Below are 15,515 nucleotides of genomic sequence, written 5' to 3'. Positions count from 1 at the left end.
ACCTTTTATCCCTCAAAGGACAAGGACCCTGCTTGGGTTTTGAATATAAGCCTTTATTCCAGTAAGATGTTTTCTTCTGTTTTACCACTCCATCTTTTTTAGCCCTTGATCCGATTTTCCCTTGACCCCACATTGCACAGTGACCTAATAGTTCTAGCAAGCTGGCTGTGCCCCTGCTCCAAAAGATGTGGGGGTATATTTTCCTAGGGCTTGTTTGCAAAGAGTAGGCAAGTACTTACATTGAGGGGAGGCGGGGTAAGGATGCACACGCATACACATGGAAGCAGTCAGATACGTGACTGTGATTCAGGTGGCTGGGAATGTCTGTCCCCTTGTCCAAGCTGAAAAGTTCAGTGTCTTTAACTTTTCATTTACAGTCCTTTTCAGTAAGAGTGTGTGTTTTAAGATCTGTCCTTCTACTAAAATTCTTGAGAAAGATGTACCTGCTCCCATTTATGCCGATAATTTTAGGATGTTGGAGCTCTAAGTGATGTTCATTTAGTTAGTGAGAAAAGCATAAAAGGAGGAAATAACTGGTCCACGGTCCTCAGATAATGTCTGGCGCCCAAGGCTCCTAGTTAACCGTGTGTGCTACCCCATTCGTTCACCAAGAAAACCCTCAACAGCTGGGCCTGCATGGAGTGGTTATATTTCAAGGTTTTTCACAGGGGTTACAATATGACAGTCCCCACCCCAATCAGGCACCAGGATAAAAGCAGGGACTTAAACAACACCCCAGTCCTTCAGCCTGAGCCATCACATGCTTTCACAATCTCCTAACCTCCCCCTAGGCCCTAAGCCAGAGCTTGGGCAGAGAAATGGAGGGACAAAGAAATTAGTTACATTGCCACCTGAGAAACCTCAGAGGGGAGGACCCAGCTTTAGCCTCCCTCCTCCCAAGTGCAAAATGTGTAAACAGTAAATGGAAAACAAAAAAAGTGCAGTCTAAGTGGCTCCCTCTCCTACTCCCCAGGGTTTGGGGGGAAAAAGAGTATAGAGGAACATAGGAGGCAAGTCTGGCTTTTGTATTGCCTGACTGTTTGCTGAACATAATGAGTGAAGCAGGAAGGGGCCACTTTGCCCCTCCCCACAGCTCTAGGGCAGTACTTATCCTTCATTTCCACAGCTGCCAGTGTCCCCACAGTTTATCAGGTGAATTGGTCAGGGGTCAGTCTCCTTGAGCCTGACTTAAGGCTGGGACAGCCCCGTCTTTCTCTGTTGATTATGTGGCGCATATATATTATTTATATAAATATTTCTCTATGTACAGAAATAAGAGTGGTTTTCATGGAGGGAGCGAGGCTGGGGGCCGCAAGGCTTCACCACTGTTGTTGTCCAGTTCAGTGCTGTCACAGTCTGAGTCCTCAGGATTGGGAGGGCCCTATGAAGAAGAGGAGAAATGCAGTGAGGGGGGGGTCAGCATCCCTTGGTATTACAAGTAGCTTCTTTCAAGATTCTTCACTGAGGTCTTTTTAGTCATCAGGAGCTTATTGATTTTACTGCCTCCACATTTCAGTTGCTCAGGCCATTCTCCAAGGCACCAGACTGCTAGTTTCAGGATTCCTCCCTGGCTGCAGTTTATAGCTCCTATGCAAGCCACTCCTACTAACCATACTAGGTGCTCTATACTAGAGGCCTCTCAAATTCCACCATGTGGCAAGTTGCCCTTTGGTATGGGAAGAAACAGGCTCAGATAGTGATTTGGGGGCTAAATAGCTAGCTTTCTGGCCTCTGCATCTGTCTACCCAGTAGTTCTCAAATGACCAGGCATCTGCTCCCTGTCCAGTACCTAGTTGTTTCTGTGACTCACCTGCTCCCCTCTGAGTAGGTCCTGGTGTGGGATAGGCAAGGAGCTGGGTTCAGGGCCAGAAACTACCTCTGAAGCAGGTGGGTCTAGTGGGATTTCTGAGCCCTGGGAGCACATGTCATCAGACCGCTCATCTGGTCGCTCATCAGTGTTGGTACTGCCAACTTCAGGTGTGCCGCTGGGGGAAGGTTCGCTTGCTGTGCCTTCCTCACCATCCGATGGATTCTCTGAGCTGAAGGTAGATAATGACTGGCGCATATTTAGGCCCTGAGGCCACCTGTATGTTGGAGAGATGGACTACAGCTTTGGATCTGCACATTACAGCCCAGAAAGCAAAAGAATGCTGTTAACGTCCTGTAGTCCATCACTCACCTCTGGCTTGATGTCAGTTCTACTTCACTGTCCACCTCTCCTTCCTCTTCCTCTGATGAGATGCCGCGTTTCTGCAGGAGAGGAGTGGACTGTGGTCAAGAGTGGGAAGAGGTTATCAAGGGGACCCAGGAGAAGGGAACAGTTATAAAGGGTTAAGTAGGGAATGGCTTAAGATGAAAAGCATAATATGGGAGGTGATTTGTGGACTTGGACCCCAGGGAGAACAGAGGAGAAGAGCTCAGGAACCCTCCTATACTGTACCTGGCTTCGGGTGACAGCAGCCCTGTACAGCAGTGCAGCTGGGGTCAAGTGCTGGGACCCAGCCCGGCTTCCCCGTCCCGCCGTCCCTTCCCTTCCAGTTCCCAGCAGCCCCACACCATCACCGGGCCCAACTGGTGGAGGTGGCTCCCCTTTGGCTCCCCCAGGTGAATCTGGGCTGGTGGAGCCAGGCGCTGAGCCCTCACTTGGTGGGGTGTCACCCCGGGCTGGAGGTGGTGAGCCAGGATCCCCAGCTCCTCCTGTGGCCCCTCGGGCCCGGGCTCCCAGTGCTGCTGACAGCAGATCTGGGGACGATGAAGACATCTTTCGTAGCAGAAGGTCATGGTGGAGCCCACGGAGGGCTGGAGGGCAGGCTTCCCAGGCTGAGGGTCCCCCTCCTAGCCCCCCTGGGCTTCCTGGTCCCCCAGGTTCATGGGTTGGCACAGCTGCACGAAGCCCCAGCAGGTCTCCACAGCTGCCCTTGGCACTGGCCTTGCGGTGACGGGTCTTGCCACGGCGACTCCGTCCTGGTGAGGGGGGGCCCTTAGGACACCCAGGAAGCCCCACCCCACTCAGGGCTGCATCTAGTTTAGGTAGCAAAGACTCAGTCTTGAGGATATCTGGCCTGGTGGGAGAGGGAAAGTACTTTTGAGATTAACAGATTAACCTTGAGCAGTACAAAGCACATCTCTCCCCATCTAAATACCCGTCTTCCTGGCATCCTTGACTCCTATCCCTGCCTCTCAGGCATCTCTCTTGCCATTCTTGAAACTCAGCACTTGTGAACTCTGGTCCCACCTTTTGCTGTGTGGTGACAGCTTCTGTGGAACATTCCTCTTCTTGATGAGCTTCTCCATTGTGTTCCCATGCAGGAGGCCTCGAGAAGGGTGTGACTTAAGCAGGCCTGGGCACCTCCGCTCTAAAGCTTGCTCCCTCCTAAAGACAGACACCTCAGTTGGGCATGTGATGAGAAAGGGGGACCCAGGCTCATCAGGATCTCTGAGTCAGGCACAGCCCCATGAAGACGGGGTGTGGTATATAAGGGCATGTATGGTTACCTGAGCAGCTCCCGCTCCTTGAGCTCCAGCTGCAACATCAGGGCGTTAAGTTCCATGTACAGGTTGTTGGCTCTCTCCAGCTTCCGTTCATAGTGCTCCCTGATGTCCAAGGCGTGTCTGAAACAGGCAGAAGGGTCCCCAAGTGATAAATCATCTGGTGCCATGATTTATCCCAGCTCCACAGTCCCTGCTGGCGGTGAAGTCACTTTCCCAAACAGAGGCACACACCTGAGCTCCTCCCTCCTCCGCATCACCAGCTCCTCTTCTAGGCGGTGCAGACAGGTCCCTTCTGACTTAATTTTTTCAAAGTGCAGCTTTACCTCTTCGCGCCACTCTGCCTGTGGGTGGAGCGATGATGAGGAGTGAGGGACATCCCTTCACCCAGCAGACCTGTAGAAAGCCTCTGCAAGGTGTGTGCCCTGCTGCAAGTTGGTGTTGGAGTGAAAAAGTGGGGCACAGGACTAACCAAGACCGGGTCTCAGCCCTCCAGGAGCTAAGCTCTTCTGTCCCAATCAACCCTTCTTCCCAGACTCCCCTCAAAGGGCATCATTATCTCTGAAAGGGAGTTGAGGTATTCATTTTCCTACCCACAGCACACCTGGGACTTAAAGTAAGTCTCCTGGGGTGTGGAGAGTACATCGGCCGAGGCAATGTCCAGATGCAGCAGGATCTGTCGGAATGATGGACGATTTCGTGGTTTGCTGTTCCTGGAGGGAATGGAGTTGGAGAGAAAGGAATTTCAGGGAGGACCATAAAGGAACTAGAGCATCCTTTTCCAAAGTGTGTCCTGGAGAACCCAATCCTAGAATGTATTCTGTGACAAAAGAATTCCCTGGTCAACTATCTCTAGGAAATGTTACTCTACCATTAGCATATCAAAGTCCTGCAGTATGGAAACCCGTTTAATCCTACTTTCCAACTTGTTTGCCAAAATAAACCTTTTTCTGAGTAACTCCATTAAAAGATACACTGGGAAATGCTTAACCAAAGATTAAAAATCTTCAACCTTCCTTCAGGGTCTAGGTTCCGAACAAGGGTCCAGGGCCCTTCCCGCCTGTGTTCTAAGTCTCTCTACTGAGACTCAACTGACCGTGCTCAGCGGCTGTGCCAGTCCCTCACAGGTGCTTCACAGCAGCCCTGTCTAGCAGATACTGTTATTCCTGTTTTACAGATAAGGAAAGGGGTTCAGAGGGGTACCGCTTGCCCAAGGTCACACTAAGTTTGTCTGTCTTTGAATCTAATGCACCCCTGCAGATTACTGGTCAGTCCAACTCCTCCCTGTTCTACATTGTGGTCCTCTTGATCCACACCTTGGGAGCTCTGTCTCCACTTCCCTGTTCGGGATTCTGGGCCTGGGTGCTAGCTAGTCATTAGCAACACCCCTTTGCTTCCCAGCTTTGCCAGGCTGTCCTCACCAGCACTGGCGAAGCAGGATTTTGAAGCCGTCTGGGCAACTGGAGGGCACAGGCAGATGAAGACTGTTGCTTCCCACACCCCAGATGATGGCGGAGGAGTCTACGTCTTTGTAGGGGATCTCACCAGTCAGCAGTTCCCACAGCACCACACCAAAGGACCTGGGGATGAGGGGACATCACTTGGGAGGGGCTCCCTCCAGGGGCTCTGGTTGCTACAGACTCATCTCCCTTGAACTCAGGCCCTGGAAGCCCCCTCCCTCCTTGCTGGCCACCTATCTCCGTCCTCAGCTTGGCCCTCACCAGATGTCGACCTTCTCAGACACAGGCTCGTTGCGGATCACTTCAGGGGCCATCCAGGCTACTGTCCCTGCAAAGGACATCTTGGTGCTCTTGTCACTCAGCTCCTTGGAAGTGCCAAAATCGGAGATCTTCACCACATCGTCGTACGTGATTAGCATGCTGGTAAAGAGTGTAGTCAGCTGGGGTCTGGGCCCCTCCACACACCTCATCCAGCTGCAACAACTCTTCCTTTCTGTTTTAAATCATTTGGGACACCCAGAGGCAGGGGACTCACCACAGCCCTCCCGAGATAGGACTTTCACTTGGGAGGGGTTTCTGAGATGGCCACATGGACTTAGGACAGGGTCTGGAGCAGGGAGATGGCCACACTGATTTGGGTGGGGTCACCTGCAGGAGACCATGCACATCAGCTTCTCCCTGCTTGCTTGCTTACTCACTTGGGGGACTTGAGATCTCTATGGATAATCTTGTGCAGGTGCAGGTAGTTCATGCCACCGGCGATGCCCATGGACCAGTCAACCAGCAAGGAGGGGGTGACAGGGCGGCCAGCCCGCAGTACCTCATACAGCTGGCCCTGGGCGCAGAACTCCATGAGGATGCAATAGCAGGGAGCCTGGGTGCACACGCCCCTGGGGGCGGAACAGTAGTATGAAGGCCTCAGCCAGCCCAGCACTTGCCTGATTCACACCTGGAACCCCCATTCCCACTTGTCCCATTTGAGTGTCTCCTTTAGGAAGGGTGAGGTAGATCCCTGCTGCCCAAGTAGGTCCCAGCCCTGAACCTTACTTAAAGGTGATGATGTTGGGGTGCTTCAGCTTTCGCAGGTGCTTGATGTCGGTCTCCTTCAGGTCCCGTACCTTCTTCACGGCCACCTCCTCACCGTGAAAGCGCCCCAGGAAGACAGCACCCTGGGCGCCTGAGCCCACCCACTGCAGGTCCAGGATCTCCTCAAAGGGGACCTCCCAAAGGTCTGTGGACAGGAGGCACAGTGCCACAAGGCTGAGCGCCACACTCAGGGCCTTGTGACGGACAGGCTCAAGGGAAAGCATTGGGTTGACCAAAATGACTCAAGGAAGGCAAGGCAGAAAAGTTGCCAAAATAGGCCAAGAAGACTAGATTTGGGGGGACAGGGAAGGAAATGAATGGGGGACCTAAAAAGAAGCTGGGAAGTCAGTGGCTGCGGGGTGGATAAGGGGCTAGGACTGGGCCCTGTGGAGAGAAAGGGACATCAGGTGACTTCGATGGGACTGTCCCACAGATCTCAGGCTCAGGGAGCCAGGGAGGGCTCGGCCTACCTTCCTGCTGCTGCTTGTGCTCTGTGGAGTAGGCTTTGCCAATCATGGTCCAGACAGGGCGCAGGCAGCCGAAGAGGCCTTCCAGGAAGCCGCTGCCGCTCTGGCACTGCAGCCGCACCTCATCTGCTCGAACTCTGGAGGCCCGACTCTCAGGGGACCCAGTGGCTCCCCCTGGGCCCCCTGCATCCTGTTCGTGAAGCTGCAGGACACTGTTGGCAAAAGGCTCAGGGGGCGGCTCTCCACCTGGGGAGGGGCTGGGCCCGCCCCCACCCTGCCCACCAAGCGGCACTACATCTCGAAGTACACACTGGGTAGGCGTCAGGTCCTTCTCGGGGGTGCAGTCGGAAGTGTCTGGGTCCAGCTTGCGCATGGACGCCTCACTTAGGGTGGACACGAAACCCCCAAAGGAAGGGGAGGGTGTGCGGGTCTCATGAAGGCAGGCCATGGCCTCTGGGCCCGGTGTGGTGGTGAGCGGTGGGCCCTGTGGGAACAAATGAGGGAGGGAGTGTCAAAGCCACAGGTACACCAGCTCAGAATCACCTTAAATGCAGAAGCACAGGTTGGAGAGCTGGGCTCACAATAGCCCTCCTGGAAATAACACTTGTGCCTCTCCCTCCGGTACCCATCCCCCTCCAAGTTTCACCAGGGCCCATCTTAGGAAACCTGATACACAGGCTTCCTCTCAAGCATCTAGTAATAACACAAGTCTTCCTTACTCAGGTATACATGTAACATACCTGAGTGTCATTTTCAGCTAGACACAGGTAATGCCCCACTCAGGTATATACCGGTGAAATATGTCTGGGACTCAAGTATCGTGGTAACAGAATAGCTCCCTTCTCCCCATAAGATTACTGTAATTCACCTCCAGATCACAAGTTTCTTTCACTTGAGGTGCACATGCACACACACGTCATATAGGGTCTCTCAGATATCCACCTTTTACTTTGAGTCCTAACCTTAGGCACATGATAGTAACACACCCAGGGCTCCCTCACACTGAAGCACACAGGTGACACTGGTAGTAGTGTTACTCAGCACTCTCAGATGACATTCCTGGGCCTCCTGCATACAGGTGATGCACCTGGGCCTCACACTCGTGTACTTACACATGATACAGCCAAGGCCCTCCTAGGGACACGAAATGCAGGTGAGAGCCATTCTAAGGCACACTCAGGGTTCACATCTGGGTCTCCCTCGAGGATGCTCACAGGTACACACATGGGCCTCTCTGGGTTAAGTGAAGGCTGTAACCAGTCAGCTCCACTGTACCCCCAGCACAGTTGGAGGAAAAGGCAGAAGCATCCACTGGGGATGCAGAAGCCGGCTGCTTCATCCGCCTTGCATCTCCCATTAGTCCAGCTGCTCTCCCAGGGGTCAGTTAGAGAAGGCCCTGTCTCCTCTCCTCTTTCTCCATTGCCCGGTCCCCAGCTCCCCAAACCAAGACCCAGCTTTCTAAACAATGGAGATTTGTCCCAATTCATAGCTGGGTGCTATTTAAAAAGCAACCATTTAAAAATCTGAATTCCAGCCTTGCCTCTGCCAAGGCTTACTGGCTGCGTGACCTCAGGCAAGCTGTATTTGAGCCTCAGTTTCTCCAGCTGTACAAAGGGATAAACTAGCTATCATTCAGGCACAGCGAATTCTTCAGCCTACACCAAACTTGTCCAGAGCTTGACGACAGGAGTCATTCTGGTCTGCCATCTTCCTCCACATCGGGTCAGTTACCAAATGCTGAGATGCCCTTACAGTAGGGTCCTTCCTGAACCCCTGCATCAGAGCCTCTAAAGCACAGCGGGAGAGAGGTGGCCGGAACCTACACACAAGAAGGGCTCACTGGATGATGACACAGACATGGAGATTTGGCTCCTCTGATGGTCTCAGCTCTTATAACACTTAATTTCCAGGCCTTCCAAAGACTTGTTCAGTGGGTGCGGGGTGGGCTTGCAATCTGCATATTTAACAAGCACCTCAGGAGATTCTGATTATGCCTGGCACATGTGAAATGCTCTACCCCAATGGCGTTCCAGTCTCTCTTCTCTAGTCTCACTTTACTGCCTTAATTCAGGCTTCATTAGCTGTGTCACCTGGCCTAGAGGAAGTGCCTCTTAAATGGTCTCTAAGTTCTTCCAAGCACCCCCGCCCCCATTCTCCACCAGACTTTGGAAGGATCTTTCTAAAACACGAATTTGCAGCCCCTCTTCTGCTTCAGACCCTTTAGTAGCCCCCACAGCTCTGGTCCAGCGGCCTCACCTCCATGCTCTGGCCCCTCCCCAGCCTCATCTTTCACTGCTGTTGGTACCCAGGCCATACAGAACTGAGCCTGCCACCAAGCTACATCAGGCTTTTGTGCCGGGGCACCTAATGAGAATGGCTAACTAACTCTTACCAAAGGCTTACTACGTATGATAGCCTCTGTTATAGGCGCATTAGCTCATTTAACCCTCAAAACAAAACTCAAGAAGGTAGGCATTCTGAGCCCCCATTTGACAGAGGTATTAAGTAACCTGCCTAGGGTGACTTAGCTAGAAGAGGCTCAAGCTCCGCCCCCAGGCTTGCTCTGCCTGTAAGGCGCTTCTCAAGCTCTCTCTCTTGTCCTCCAGGTCTCACTTCATCTTGGAAGTCCTCCCCGGTGCTCTGCGTTAATGTCCCTTCAGGGCTGGCATAGCCCCCTGTGCTTCCTCCAGCATGGTCTCATTATCCTGGACGCACAGGGTGGTCGGGCGTCTGGGTCCTCTGAGACCGACGATTTCGCATGGGATCCCAGGCCTTCGAACAGCACCAGGCGCGCAGGCAGATGCTCAGTAAGGTGGACCCACTGCTCCATCCGCCCTGGAGGATCGTCTCAAGGCCCGCACTACACTACGTCTGCATTAGCCCCCTCACTGCTCAGAACAACCCAGTGAAGGAGGTATTATCATTGCTCCCTTTATGCTCTTGAGAAAACGGAGGCTCAGAGACTTGAAGTCACAGGTCCAGCCTCCGAATCCCCAACATATCCCACGAGATATAGGCGGCTTCAAGAGGTTGGATGTACACCGTAATGCAAATGACAAACACAAGCCAAGCAACGCGCCAATACACCAGAGAATTTCCTCTGGAGGACCCCAAGACTTTCGCCTGCGCGCCCCAAGCAGGGGCTTCCCATCCGAACCAATGCGAACGAAGGCCCGGGGCTCTCCGCGCTCCCGCCCAGGCAGCCGGCAGTGAGGAACGCGGGACGCGGACGCCCGCTAGAAGCCCAAGGAAGGGCCATTGGAAGCAGAGAGGAAGGGGTTACGGCCCCAGCGCCCCCTCCCTCTTCCCGACCTCCTTCCCGGCCGTCACGTGCCGCGGGGTTGGGGGCGGGGCGGGGGCCCGGCGGCGGGAGGAGGGGGTCGGCGTGGGGAAGGGGAGGGGACTCAGAGGGTTGGGGGAAGCGCTGCGGAGTAACCATGACGACTGGGCCCAGGCGGCGCGTGAAGTCACCAGGACAAGATTAGCCCAGGGTCACGTGAGCGCGACGGCGGGGGTGGGGCTGCGCCTGGGCCCCGCCCCTGACCCGGGCTGGCCCATGTGCTGGTGGCCGGGATGACTGCGGGGACTGCGGGCGTGGACCCCTGAGCCCAGCAGCCAGCCGTATCTGTGCTGAGCTCCTTCCCGTACCGCCCTCGACCCCGCATGCAGACAGATCTTCAGCCGGGCGCCGAGGGGAGGGAGAGCGGTCGGTGTCGGAAAGAGATGGAACAGGGCTGAACAACACGGGGATCGTCTGTGTCCTCCCCAGTTCGTTTTCTCTTTAGAAGCTGAGCCTTGAGTAGGCACAACACCTGGCTTTTTAAAGGAATTTTTCAGCCTTCATCTCGTGTTTGGCAACTAGGAGGTTTAGGCACAGAGAGGGTGACGTGCTGGGAGACACTTGCAGCCGAGCCTCCCTCCAGTTCCCCAGGCCTCCCCAGAGGGCCCTCTGGTATCCAGGGCCAGCAGCTGGGGAGAGAAGCCATTCCACCTGTTTGTCTTTTAGAGCAGTGGGAGTAGCTGAGGAAGTGGGAGATGGGACCAAGGGACGAGTAGAGCCAGGCTCAGTCCACCCCCACCCTGTTCTCAGGCTAATAACCACTCTTCCAGATTGACCTGGAGGAGTGGGGGGAAAGCTGAGGCCCCAGGGAGCTATAGTAAACCCGAGAGTCTTCTCTCCCCAAACACACCCCCCTCTCTGCTTCCTTTATCTCTGACCTGCCAGCTGTGTCCTACTGCCCCCCAGCTGGGCCTTGGTGCCAGGGCTTTGTGGGGATAGCATGGCTAGGAGCCCCTGGCCCAGACATTCGGTCACCCTGGGGGAGGGGAGCTGTCTCCCTGGACATCAATTATGCAGAGCATGGGGGAAGGGCAGGGATGTGACAGGAGGGAGGGGATATCTCCCTCAGTCATTCTGTCAACCATATTTCCCAAGTGCTTACAGTGCAGAACTCTGCTCCAGATTGGGTGAGGGGACAGAGTGGTCTCTGAGCTATACATCTTCCAAGGGAAGAGGCTCTTTGGATCCCCCGGGAGGCCCTAATTCAGTTTCAGCCACCAGATTCTCTGCTTTGCTGGTGGTTCCCAGAGCATCCCTTCAGGAGGCTATAGGGTGGAGTGGGGGCAGGGAGTGCCCCCCCTTTTATTCCTCCTCCTAGGTTCTCCTGCCTGAGATGCTGGAGGCCTGGGGCCAGGGAACCCTTTGAATTCCTTCTTGCTCCCTCCTGTTCCAACAGCAGAATCTCAACGCCACGCTGGCTGTCTGGCTGTCTTGGGAGCTCGGTCTCGAGGCCAGGCCATCTGTCTAAACCTTGGGCCCTCACACTGAGCCCTCGCCACTGGCCTGGACCTCATTTGGCCCTCAGGAAAAGGAGGAAGATTCACCTTTTCTCTCGAGGTGGGTGGGAAGGGAGGTCTTTACAGGGAAAGGAGACCCAAGACTTTGGAATGCTTGTTCCACCCCTGCAGGCTCTGAGAGCCTGAGAGGATAAAGGACTTGACCCCTCAGGCTGGGCCTCCTGGCCACTTGGCTGTGCCTTGTTTTGATTTTGCTTCTTACAGGATCAATGGTCCTGGCCCCAGGATTCTTCTCAGATGGAAAGAACTACAGCTTTGCTCAGTGCCCTCATGAGGGGGAAATGCCTTCCCCTGAGAACCTCGGGAAAACTGGAAATCACCCCTAAATCCAGGCCCCCAGCCTCACACAGGTCAAGCCCTGAGACCCCTAGCCACGACTACCTCTTATCCCAGTAGGGCGGGCAGTGAAGGGCTAGGGAGAGGGAAGCAGTACTGTTTAAGAACAAAGGGCCAGCTTTGGATTGGGAGAGATCACAGCTGGAACCTCAGTTTTGCATGTGTTAGTTTAAGGGAACCTCTCTGAGGCTCCCAACCCTCCCATCTGGAGTGAGGTGGGTTAAAGAGGGGATGTAGGAGATCTAGGAAATGCCCTGAGCACAGGGCCTGGCTCCTGGCTTCGTCTTCCTGGTTGGCTGGACACCAGGTGTTGCTTTGTGGGTTATGGAGAGGCCATCTCTTCTGACCAGAAGGGAGACTTGGTCTCCGACCTTCCACTTGCCCAGGACAAATCTCGAGTTCAGGTTCCAGGGGAACCGGGTCACAGGTGCAGTGGTGTGCTAGAGCCCCCAGTCATTCCTCTACCAGATCCTCAGTCCTTCTTCTGCAAATCCTGCCATCCCACTTTCTCTGGACTGAGGGAGAAGGCCGAATTCTCTGCACCCCGTCCTTACCCCCTGGTCTCCCTGGTCCCCGCGGCTCAGGATCACCCCTCAGCCCTACCCAATAAGGTATGAGGGGAAGCGGAGGGTAGGAGCAAGCTATGATGGCCCACAGGGTTTCCCTCCTACTCAGGACTTCAGGTGGACCTGGAGGAAGTTCAGCGTATTTTAACAAAAAGTTTCTGAGCTGGATGTGCATTTAAAAAGATGTGGAAGGAGAGATACCAAAGTGTAACAGTTTCTAGGTAGGCGGAATTGTGGGTGTTTTCATTTTCTTGTGGCTTATCCATATTTCTAATATTTCAGTAATAACTTTGAGTTGCTTTTAAAATAAGAAAGAAAAAAAGATATTTTAAATTGAAAAAGAGGAAATAAAAATTACAGAGTGCCCATCCATTCCTGTCACCTAGCTTGGGACAGTGTGCTTCAGAGCGAGGGTGGATGGCCTGAGAATCAGAGAGGCTGGGGGAGGTCCTGTCTGTTCCTGACCAGTTGGGCGACCTGGAGTATGAGACTTCTTAACAAATCTCAGTCCCTTCATCTCTAAATGGGGACAGTGGTGCCTGTGTCACACAGTGGTAACGCACCATATGACGCGGAGGCTAAGACACAGGCTCCGGGTCAGACAGGCCTGGGTTCAAATCTTAAACTCTCACCACATACTGATTTTTTGACTTTGAACAGATTACTTAAGTTCTTTAAGTTTCAGTTTCCTCATCCCTAAAATAGAGATGATGACAACACTACGTAACTCTTGTCTTGTTAGGAGCATTACTGAGATAATCCAGATTAAGTTCTCGGCCCAGGAGTTGGCCCCCAGGAAGCTCCCTATAAACATCAGCCATGTGGACAGTTTCTAAGAAGCAGTAGCAGGTTTTTTATAAGTGTGACTCCCATCCCTCTTTCCTTTTTCCCCCTCTGCAAAGCAAGAGGCAGTAGGGAGGGTACAGGTGGAAAGGGAGGTAGACAACACAAGGGATAAAAAGGAGAACAAAGAAGGAAGGAGCCAGAGGGCAAGGGCTCTTTATCCCCGATGGTCCTTACTCTCCTCTGGAGTAGTGTCCCTGCCTCCTCATCACCTTCCCCCAACACACACACGTGACCCTAGTCCTGCTGGGAGCCAATGAAGCAGACAGACCAGGCTCTGTGGCCAACCCTCATGAAGCCCCTCTGTCCGCTGCTGGCATCATCTCCACACTCTCCTCCTTCTGCCCAGCAGGGACTCCTGAAGGGTTGATTCCCTAATCCCTTCTTTCTCCCCAGCCCAGGCAGGGCAGTAGGTATTAGAACAGTCCAGGCCAGTGGGTACTAGAATTTAGGGAGCTCTTTCTGGCAAAGCCAGACTCCCACATCATCACCACCAAGGGAAGAACTGGAAAAGAGCAGTTGGTTTTTAGAGGGGCTCTGCCATCCTCAGCTGGAAGGACACCCAGGAAGTCCTGAGCCACTTCCTTCCTTAAACTTCTTGCCTCCTCTGCCCATAACTGGGTTTTATTAGGGGATGGATATTTACTTGTGCATTTTCCTGTGTGCTAGAGTTGGGGTATCACACTGTTGGTCTTCCCAGCATCACCCCAGTCCCACTGTGAGTGAAGAGATGAGTGGCAGGCTTGAGAGGGCAGACATTCTTGCCCACCCGTAAGTGTGAGACAGGAGAAAGCAGGCCCTACAGCTCAGAGGAACTTCAGTGTCTGAACAGGAGGGCCTGGGGCGCACTTGGGCCCTTCCCTTCCTGTATCCCCTCTGCTCACCTTCCCTTAGTGTGACCCTCTGGCTGAAAATCAAGGCGCCCAGAGCCATGGAGTCCATCCTGTGAGTTGGAAGGGAAATGGTGTTTAGAGGAAGGCACTGACTGTGGCACAGAAGGACTCCGGGCGGGGAGAGACCTCCTCATGTGCACTTGCTTTGGTTGAGGGCCACTAACTAACTCCTACCAAGAGGGAGCGCGGCACGGAGCTAAAAGTCAGGACTCCTCCCTCAGTTCTAAGAGACACCCCACTCTTTCCTTCTACTGTCTATAGAGCCTCTGATCCCTTCTCTTCCCTCCCCTGAGCCAAGGCCATGCTTACCAGGAGCCTTAACTCTAGGGATAGGATTCTTAACTTATTTTTAAGCCAAGGAGTTTGAGGAGTATGTGGGGAAAAGGGAGGAGGTCCAGGAAAGGCCTGGCCTGGGGAAATGGGTTAGGGGAGCCAGAGGAGATGGAGAGAGAGAGGGGGAGAAAACCGCATATGAATGGTGGAGGTGGGGGATGCAACAGCTGGATGGAGAAGGTGAATGCCACAGCTGGAGAGGATTGGGGGCATCACAGCGGGAAGGGAGGGACCATCACCTGGATATCCCAGAACAGGTGCTCTAGGCCTATAATCCTCAGGGGAGTGTGTGTGTGTGTGGGGGGGGGGTTGAGGGGGACGGTGCACACATCAGGCCTTGTCCTTCCTTTCCTTCCCTCAGGGGCCAAAACTCTTCCTCCTCCTTCCCTCTCCCCCTTCTTGAGGATGAGTGGGAGGAGAGGAGGGTGTTCTCTTGCCCGCTGTCCTTTAGGTCTGTCCCCCAATCACCCCCCCACCCCCACCCCATACAGTCCTTCCCAGCTCTGGAGGCCCTTCGCCTCCAAGCTGGGCCGCGGCGTCCCTAGGCTCCGTTCCCCTCCTTCCCATCCCCACAGACGTCGGGTCCAGGTCCCCAGTTCCTCTATCCCCACAGCCTCAGCATCCCCGCGCCACGCTCCCTCACCCTGCCACATCTGCATCCCGACCCTCCCTCCGCACCCGGATCCCAGGACCCGGACCCATCCCTGCCCCCCACCCCCCCCAACTCGGCCCGGCTCTCACCTCGGGGGCTCCGCGGCCGCAGCACAAAAGGCGGCGCTGCTGCAGCTCGGCTCCGGATGCTGCTCCCGCCTCCTCCTCCTTCTCCTCCTCCTTTCCTCCTCCCCCCGCTGCCCTCGACCGGACCCGGGGCGCTGTCACGGGCGATGCTCGCGCGCGGTGTCCGGGCGCACGGGTGTCAGCCCCAGCTTTCTCCCCCCACCCCCCGACCCCTAGCCCCGTCCTCACTCGGCTTGAACTCCCGCTCCTTCCAAGGCCCCCGCCCCTGGCCCCCCGGGACGGACACGCCCTGAGCGGGGGATGCTGCGCTGGAGCCGCCGGCCTCTTAAAGGAGCCCGCTGCTGCCATCCGGCGCGCTCCAGGCTCGTCCCTCGCCGGTCTGGGTCTCTCACCGCCCTGCTGGCGGTGTCCTATGGCAGTCCCACCTCAGGCCTTATGCTGATTCCA

The 15,515-nt window shown here is 54.7% G+C and overlaps 1 protein-coding gene across 2 annotated transcripts; it reads right to left on the bottom strand.

Moving 5' to 3' along the window:
* Positions 1-627: 627 nt before the first annotated feature.
* On the bottom strand, positions 628-15,194 carry MAP3K12 (mitogen-activated protein kinase kinase kinase 12). Of its 2 annotated transcripts, none has more exons than XM_004429122.3 (14): positions 15,072-15,194; positions 6,506-6,986; positions 5,997-6,180; positions 5,648-5,839; positions 5,211-5,369; positions 4,911-5,069; positions 4,094-4,202; positions 3,724-3,833; positions 3,496-3,612; positions 3,236-3,373; positions 2,441-3,062; positions 2,180-2,250; positions 1,811-2,084; positions 628-1,381 (listed from the first exon to the last, which is right to left on the bottom strand). In XM_004429122.3, the coding sequence occupies exons 2-14, from the start codon at positions 6,948-6,950 to the stop codon at positions 1,286-1,288; spliced, it is 2,676 nt and encodes an 891-aa protein (XP_004429179.1). In that variant the 5' UTR covers positions 6,951-6,986; positions 15,072-15,194; the 3' UTR covers positions 628-1,285. The 2 variants fall into 2 exon arrangements, with proteins under 2 accessions (XP_004429179.1, XP_087298421.1); XM_087442295.1 differs by lacking the exon at positions 15,072-15,194 and adding an exon at positions 7,615-8,659.
* Positions 15,195-15,515: the final 321 nt, after the last annotated feature.

The sequence above is a fragment of the Ceratotherium simum genome, chromosome 17 (genome assembly GCF_057802395.1).
Source record: "Ceratotherium simum simum isolate JZ-2026a chromosome 17, ASM5780239v1, whole genome shotgun sequence".
NCBI classification, from domain to species: domain Eukaryota; kingdom Metazoa; phylum Chordata; class Mammalia; order Perissodactyla; family Rhinocerotidae; genus Ceratotherium; species Ceratotherium simum.
The sequence above is the reverse complement of the archived record's forward strand: the minus strand, read 5'-3'. Positions and strand labels throughout refer to the sequence as shown.